The sequence below is a fragment of the Myotis lucifugus genome, unplaced genomic scaffold (assembly GCF_000147115.1).
Source record: "Myotis lucifugus unplaced genomic scaffold, Myoluc2.0 scaffold_110, whole genome shotgun sequence".
Lineage (NCBI taxonomy): Eukaryota > Metazoa > Chordata > Mammalia > Chiroptera > Vespertilionidae > Myotis > Myotis lucifugus.
The window spans coordinates 2,631,996-2,641,138 of record NW_005871158.1 but is presented as its reverse complement, the minus strand read 5'-3'; the positions used below and the strand labels follow the sequence as shown (position 1 = coordinate 2,641,138).

General features: G+C 40.2%; 1 protein-coding gene across 1 annotated transcript in view; it reads right to left on the bottom strand.

Moving 5' to 3' along the window:
• Positions 1-9,143, bottom strand: part of BRDT (bromodomain testis associated) — a 35,335-nt gene that overhangs the window by 6,753 nt on the left and 19,439 nt on the right. Inside the window, 3 exon segments of the mRNA XM_014459557.2 lie at positions 5,393-5,624; positions 6,249-6,251; positions 6,422-6,483. Coding sequence (XP_014315043.1) covers positions 5,393-5,624; positions 6,249-6,251; positions 6,422-6,483 — 297 coding nt within the window.

The window sequence follows — 9,143 nt, the reverse complement described above, 5'->3', positions numbered from 1 at the left end:
TTTATGCTATGTTTAAGGATAGTTGTCAGTAGAGTTATATAAATACTAGTGGCCTGATGCACGAAATTTGTGCACATTAAAAGGGGATTAATTAGAGGAAGTATTTTAATATTGCTATTTGCCCTTTATAATAGAAGTGTCAGAGATGAAAGAAAATTAGTAAAATGTATATGAAAATCTTCCTCCTTTCAGAGTCTGGGGTGCACCACGAGACCCAGAGTCAAGTCCCCGCCCACCCACGAGCGCCTTGAAATTGTGCGAGACCCAGACCCGGCCAGTCCCACCCCCATCAAGTCCTGCTGTGCGGGGTCGCAGCCTCAGGTCCCCCATCAAGCCCCGCTGGGCGGGGGTCATGGCCTGAGTTTCCCTGTCAAGGCCCACAGGGGTGGGTGTGTGGGGGTGATGCAGCCTGATGTCCCTGGTGATTGCTTGTTAAGGATCGTTACAGGAACTTGGCCTCTGCTGTGGGTATAGTATCTTGTGTCATGGAAACCCTGTCTCCACTGTGGGTGCCGCCATCTTTGTGATGGAGTGATGGTCAATTTGCATATTCCCTCTTTATTATATAGGACTAGAGGCCCAGTGCACAAAAATTTGTGCACTCGGGGGGAAGGGGGGGTCCCTCAGCCCGGCCTGTGCCCTCTCGCAGTCTGGGACCCCTCGGGAGATAACGACCTGCTGGCTTAGGCCTGCTCCTGGGTGGCAGAGGGCAGGCCCAATCCCTAGGTGCAGCCCCTGGTCAGGCTCAGAGCAGGGCTGATTGGGGAGTTGGGGTGCCGCCCCCTATCATGCACAGAGCAGGGTGGATTGGGAGGTTGCGATGCCACCCTCAGTCACGCTCAGGGTAGGGCTGATTGGGGGGTTGGGGCACCGCCCACTATCACACTCAAGGCAGGGTCGATGGGGAGGTTGCGGTGTCACCCCCTGTGACGCACAGAGCAGGGCCAATCAGGGGGTTGGGGCGCTGCCCCCTGTCACGCACAGAGCAAGGCCCATCAGGGGGGTTGGGGCTCCGTACCCTGTCACGCACAGAGCAGGGCCGATCAGGGATTGGGGCACGCCACTCTCACACTCAGGGCAGGCTGATGGGAAGTTATGGCTCTACCCTGTCACACACAGAGCAGGGCATGTGGGGCGGGGGAAGGGTTGGGGCGCCGCCACCCTGTCACACACAGAGCACAGGCGATCAGGGAGTTTGGGCACTGCCCCCTGTCACGCTGATCCGGTGCCAGGAGGCCTCGCAGCTCTGCTGATCCCGGTGCTGGAAGGCATATTACCCTTTTACTATATAGGATAGAGGCCTGGGGGCCGGCTGGTTTGCCCTGAAGGGTGTCCTGGATCAGGGTGGGGGTCCCCACTGGGGTGCCTGGCCAGCCTGGATGAGGTGATGATGGCTGTTTGCAGCTGGTCACACACCCTTCAGGGTGGGGGTCCCCACTGGGGTGCCTGGCCAGTCTGGGTGAGGAGCTGAGGGCTGCTTTCAGGCTGTCAGTTGACTGAAGCTCCCAACCGCTCCTTTTTTTCTTTTTTCTTTTTTTTTTCTGGGCCAGCTTTAGCTCTGGCTCTAGCTCTGAGGCTTCCGCTGCTGAAAGCAGGTATCTAGTTTGTTTGCGTTTTATAATTGAAACAATGTATAACTCCAGCTCTGAGATCCCGGCCGGCTGAAAGCTGGTTTCTGGGGTTTTGTTTAGCATCTATATTTGTTACAATGTTTCTTAGAGTTGCAGCTCAGAGGCCGGCAAGTCAGGCGGGGAACGTTGGAGTCTGCAGTCACTGGAGCAAGCAAGCCTCATGTTCGCTTCAAGCTGCCTGGCTGCCGGCCGCCATCTTGGCTGACAGTTAATTTGCATAAGGATATGCTGATTAGCCAATGGGAAGGGTAGCGGTCGTACGCTAATTACCATGTTTCTCTTTTATTAGTGTAGATTAGTGTAGATACCCAGGACTTGGATGCTTGAGTTGTAAAAATGAGACTAGAAGTCATAGACACCAAGATGATCACTCAGGAAGGATGTACAGATCATTGTACACTTGAGCAAATGGAAGTCAGCTGCAAGCCTACTGCTATGACAGGGGATCACTAGCTTATGAAGCCTATACTTTGGAACATGGCTAAAAAGCCCTGCAGTAAAGTAAAATGATAAGAGGCTTAAGGATATAACTCAGATTAGTATCAACAGTTAAAGCAACAGCCCAGCTGCTCTCCTCTGGTCTCTATGCCCCATTCCTCCAACTGATCTACATAATATTGGCAGATTAATTACCCTGAAGCACACCCTTTTGCTCAAAAAAAAAAACCTTCATTGGCTACCCACTGATTACACCATTGCCATCATGTCCAAAGTCTTTAGATATCAAGGTTCTTTATTATCTGAACCAGGTTTACATTTCCAAATTTATTTCCTTGTATTTCTGTTTATCCAGTCAAAGCTTTAACCACATCTAATGACTGGCTTCCTAAATACATTTCATTCATGCTGTTTCCACCATACAAAATGCCTTCCAATCCTAGATATACATAGACAAATCTTACTTTTTCTCCAGTATCCAGCTCAAATGATATTTGTTTATCCTGTAAAATACATATCTACCAAAGAGATCAGGTTATTCTGCCTTACCACATCCTTAAATTTCATTTTTTATTCTTTTAGGGCATAATACTTTTTTTTAGTTTATATTCCAGTTGTTTGTTTTTGCTACTAGATGGCAAACTCTTCGATGTACCTTTTCATTTGCCATGCAAATCCACACTGATAACAGCGTAAGTTTTGGTTTTTAAAAAATTCTTAATAAAATTGAGAGGTTTGTAAGCTGGGGAAAGTTAAGTTATAAGGATAAGGTAGTAATTGTTTATGACTAAAAATGTCAACTTATTTTAAGGAAAAAAATTAGACATCTTTCAGTTCATGTAGAGATAATAGCAGAGGTTTTTTTTTTTTTAAAAGCTGATGACATTGAAAATTCAATTTAAAAAATATTTTGCTTACTCTAATATTTTGTCATGTGTTTTTCTTTTTAAGTAAGAAAACTTTGGTAATGTTTTTCTTACTTTCATTGTTTAAATTAGAGGTGTAACCCCAATTTTTTTCTATCGAGATTAAACTCCAGAAAAGTAAAATTCTATATATATTTTATAGCTTTTATATATTTACAGTTTCTCTTGAACATAGTGCCACCTACAGTTGACAAATGAAAACCATGTTGCTTCTGAAAAATGAGTAAGTGTAGCAGAACAGCCAGCCAGCCACTCTAACATCACCCAAACTTTCCCTTTACAGATCATGTTATAATCACCATGTAAACAGAAATTGAAGTAATACAGTAACAGATTCCAACTGAAGACTTAGATATGTAAAACCTACTTTTTCATAGATAGGATTTTAAAAAAACACCACCATCTTGACTTTCCTCTTTCTAATTGTTTTTCATTCTCTTTATTCTTCTTCAAGGCTATCCCTATCATTCTTCTATTAACTTACTATAATGAAAACAGCAACTTTTCCCTTCTGACCAGCCTTTAAACATGTTCAAATCCCTGACTAAAAACTCAAAACAAAACAACTCCCAGTCTTAGAAAAAAAACACCTTAGTGTCAAAGTCACAGGTATCTTTCTTTCCTATTTGTTTTTTTGTTTGTTTGTTTTTACAAAATAAGAGACTCACATCTAGCACTGGTATTCAAGACGATCATGACCTAGAACCACTACACCTTCAGTAATTCTCCTGAGTATCTTGAAAATCTTTTTTCAGAAAATAATATTTTACACTCTGGATCTTTTGTTATTCTTTTTCCTGGGATGCCCTATAGTGTTGCCTTAGATATTTTCTCTCTTGATCTCTACAGAATAGTGGGGAGCTTTTACTGGAAGCAATAAAGGTGTATCAAACTTCACTGTTTCCTCCTAATCTATGCTGCACAAAAACAGCTTAGAAATTTCTTCTGCTTTGGAAGGCCAAGTGGAAACCCAGGAGCAGCCTAGAGGGAAGGAGCCATGTATAAGGAATATCCACACCTGCCTCTAGTCTTGCCCCGGAAACATTAGTCTCAAGGTTTACTCCCTAGACTGTGCTCATCACTATCAGAGAATATCCGTTGTGCCACACATCCCTAGGAGAACAATTCTGAGACTGGCAATGCCTCCATTTCTGACAACCTATAAGGCATGTATGAAGTCAAATGAATCTAACCATATAAAGTTAGCTAATTTAGAAGACGTTTGTAGTAAATACAAACCATCATTAGGCAAGTATTTCTAGCCCAAGTTGCCTTAGCTGTAAACTATTTATATAATTCCATTTCTTTCTATGAAATTTCTAAATATCTTTTCCTCATTCAATCTTACCTTTCCAACCCATGTAGGCATGGGCATCATGGAAATGAAGAGCAGTATCTCCCAAGTCTGCTCAGAACTTGGTAGTATGGGCTCTGGCAGTGATGGGTTTTTTTATATAGCAAACATGCCAGTGTATATAATGTATATGAAAGTAAGTAGCATGTGAAGTGTACATATAATTTTTCATTCAAATGTAAAGAGTGCCGCCCTGACTGGCTTGGCTCAGTGGATAGAGCATCGGCCTGTGGACTGAAGGGTCCCAGGTTCGATTCCGGTCAAGGGCATGTACCTTGGATGAAGGCACATCCCCGGCAGGGGGCGTGCAGGAGGCAGCTGATCGATGTTTCTCTCTCATCAATGTTTCTAACTCTCTATCCCTCTCTCTTCCGCTCTGTAAAAAAAAAACACCAATGAAATATATATATATAAAAAAATGTAAAGGTTGCCTTTGGGTATGAAGCAGATAATTTCTAACAATGTGTTTCAGTGATTATTTCTAACCTGAAATGTACTAGTTATGATTTTCAGTATCTCAGATACATAGCAAATCAATTTTTAAAAAAATATATTTTTATTGATTTCAGATAGGAAGGGAGAGGGAGAGATAGAAACATCAATGATGAGAATCATTGATCAATTGCCTCATGCATGCCCCCTACTGGGGATCGAGCCCACAACCCAGGCATATGACTTTGACCAAATTGAACCTGGGACCCTTCAGTCCAGAGGCTGACATTCTATCCACTGAGTCAAACAGGCTAGCAGTGGTCGGCAAACTCATTAGTCAACAGAGCCAAATATCAACAGTACAACGATTGAAATTTCTTTTGAGAGCCAAATTTTTTAAACTTAAACTATATAGGTAGGTACATTGCTATTAACTTAATTAATTAGGGTACTCCTAAAGCTTAGGAAGAGCCACACTCAAGGGGCCAAAAAGCCGCATGTGGCTCGCGAGCGGCAGTTTGCTGACCACGGGTAGGGTGACCTTAGCATTTTCATATACAGATTTAGAAGTCAGTTTCTCATTTGGAGTCATTTACTTGCTAATTTCTTACCTGAGGGAGGCAGGATTTGTAAAGGTGAAATGTTTTTCACACTCGGTTTATGTTCTAATTCTTGATGATTAATTGCTAACTGGTGGTGATCTGGTGCGGTTCCACTTGAATGTGTAGTCTGATGAAAAAGGGCAATAGTACTAGAGGTTGTATCTTGCATAGAAGATTGTATCTGTTAAGACAAAGTTAAATAAAATTACCTTTCAGAGTTTTAACCACACACAAAATATAACTAAGACTATAGAAACATGAGGAAAAAATATAATTGAACACTATCTTTGAATATGAAATTATTTAAGTCACACAAATTCATAAGGTATAATTATTCCTATCTTACAAATGAGAAAACCAAGGTTTAGAAAGATTAAATATCTTCGCCATCATATACATAGCTTATACTAAGTAGTCAAAGCCTAAAATCGTAATTACTAGTACCCATAGACTTACATGTGCTACTTATTTTTAAGTGCTTTCCTGTGATCTACTGAAAATAAAAACCTAGCCTTTATATCAAATCTAGAGACAAATTCTCTTTTGCCCCTTTTTCTTTACTGAATTATAGACATAAAGGGAGAGGTGGTTAAAATCACATGATGGTTGACCCATACGACTATCAACAAATTCTGATTCAGTACTCAGTTAAAAAGCTGTATTATAATAGCTAACATTTAATGATTATGCTGTGAAAGGCACTAGGCAAAGCCCTTATTCCACCTACTGTGTGCATATGGGAACACCAAGGCTGCCCTCTATATTTCGACTCACAAGACTAAGCCAAAAATTCTATAAATTTGTTCTACTTATTTGTTTGACTTATATAATAGTTATATTTAATTAGAAAAATGTAGCCTAATACTTTCTCTATTCAATCTTCTTTCGTAAGAAATCTTTGAACCTCTGACAAACTGAATAGAGTGACAAGTCTTCATGTAAATCAAACAACCAATTGCAAAGAAAGCTACTACTATCTAGTGAGTTATAACATACATAATTTTAAAATTCTAAGGTAAAAATGGAGAATTAACTTACCTTTACTTTCTCTTTAGAAGGAGATCCATTCTGTTTCACTTCAGTAAATTTAGGTAACATTTCTACAAAAGAAATGTTTACAAGCTTAAAATTACTTCTAAATTACAATTATTTTCATATTAGAAATAAAATGGTGAAATGCCTTAAGTCCAACCTCTTAAATCAAGAGGTTCTTATACTCTCCAGGATTTTGCCCTCTTTGAATCCATCAAAATTTCTAAAGGCATACTTGCTTTTAAAAGGGACATTTCTTTCCCACTTAATGGACTACATATCCACTCACAAATTTCAATTTGTATTATTTAAGCAAAAAAGAACAGTTACTTCACAGTTAGGAGATCAAATCAGTGATATTTTAAAAAAGGAACAAGTCACAAAAGAGAAGTTTTAATTAAAGAAGCAGTACCAATTCTACTAAAATCATCATTTACCAAGTAGCTACTAAGAGTTTAATTAAAACAAGAATTTACTATAAGACAAGGGTATGTTATTTATCTGAAAGGATACAGTATTTTATTAAAAGCGAAGCTATTTGATTTCATGGTAAAGTCTGCTCTGCTTGCTGAGCATTATAATAAAGGTCCCATCTGATTAGTACTCTAGTTACATCTAACTATTTGTCAGCCTCAACTATATGGCACCAAAGGGGTTTTATAATAAGTCATTTAACTTTTACAAATACCTTTACAGCTGACACTGGCAGTAGAGTAGGTATAAAAAGAGATCTCTGATATGGTGCTCATAGGTTCCTCTTTCTTTATTTAAAACTAGAAGCCCAGTGCACAGATTTGTGCACAGGTGGGGTCCCTCGGCCTGGCCTGTGGACATCCCCCAAGGGGTCCTGGATTAAGAGAGGGTGAAGACCAGGCCGAGGTACCCCACTGGTGCACGACCGATCAGGGCCAGAGAGGGACTATGGGAGGGCTCCAGGGTGTGTCCAGCCTGTCTTGCCCAGTCCTGATTGGCCAGACCCCAGCAGCAAGCTAACCTACTGGTCGGGGCTCCTGTCCCTCCGGTGGTCAGTGCACATCAAGCAACTGGTCGAACGGTCAAACGGTTGGAGGGACAATTAGCATATTAGGCATATATATATATATATATATATTCTGGTGCTATTTTCCCCAATTGCAAGTGTAGGTCAGTGTGGTAAAGCTCCAACTGGTTGCCTCCTGCTTGAGCCCCAACCAGGGTCCGGGCCGGCCCGGAGCCTGCAACTGAGGTACATGCCCTTGACCAGAATTGAACCTGGGACCCTTCAGTTCACAGGATGAGGCTCTATCCACTGAACCAAACCAGCTAGGGCTACATTTTAATTTTAATAATTATCTTCTGCCTCCTGAGATGTCATCAATTTCCATTGGATATGTTACTGTTCTTTGCTTTCCTAAAATGTTTGTTGCTTGACATTGTTAAAATTGCTAAATGCCACTCAATAGTGTGTTTTTTCCCCTTAGTTATTGAAATAAAGTTTATTGAATGAACCCCAATTAAGTACAAAATAGGGTAAAATTGTAAAGAAATATGAACTTAAAATTAGCAATTGCCTATATAAAAAGATATATTAGTTAATAAACTCTCTTAGGGGAATAAAATGTACTCACAGCTTATGTTAGAAAAGTGTGTAAATGACTAATACCTATAATGGTTGATAGTCTGCTTTAAAAGTTCAGTGGACAAAAGGAATATTCTCAGGGAAGTTCACTGTTTTTATGTCTGAAAAGCTGGAAGGCCTTCTCTTTGAGTGATGGGTACATTCTCTTTTGTTCTCCAAAAGCATAATCATCCAGACTGATCTGGCATCATTGACATTAGTGGCTGTGTCACTGTTGAAAGCCTGAGGCCAGCAATAGATGTTAATATATTAAAAGCCAAGCATACTTTGAAAGAGTGTGGTGGGCCCTTGAAGTGTGAACACTGTGAATACTCTAGGCAGCTGAGCAAAATCCGCAAAGAAAACAGAAATGGCTTTATTTTTTACATAATCTATAAAAGGCCAATTGTGCTGCTCAAGTGAATCAAAATGATTATAGGTGACTTATGATGCAGGGATGTTGTGAGTGTGTGTATAAGCAAGCAAAATCTTTCTCTTTCCAAGAAGATATCTCTATATTCACTTAACACGAGACCTCCAATTTCCTCAACTTGCAATCCAATTGGGAAGGTTCTCTTTTCCCATGTGTCCCCAGACATAGGCAAGGCCTGAAGGATAGTGATGCAGGCAGGGGGGTCTGTGGCCCGGTGTGTGGTTGCTGTTTATAGTTCTGAAGTACTTTCTGTGTTTGAGTTGGCAAAAAATGTGCTTTAATTTAAAAGACTCAAGTATTTTCAATTATATGAACCCTATCAATGTCATTCTACTAAGTATCATTTAAGTGTTGGGGGGTTAGGTGGGAGGAGAAAGGAAGAAGATAGACTACAAAGACCAAAGATATAGATCCAGGTAGCTTTTACATTTTGTGGAGAAATTATCGTTTCACCTTTGAACAAAACCAGACTTCATTAATATAATTATAATATATGCAATCTATACATCTGTCTTAATTATTCAAATATGTACCTGCCCTACATTATTCTATGATATAAACTCTTAAGTATAATAAAAATATGACATACCATGTTAGTACTCTGCTAAAAATTTAAGGGTATCATCTTGGTTTTCTGACATATAAAACTAAAGCTCTGAATTATTATACAAATTAGCACCTTGAAATCTGAAGACACT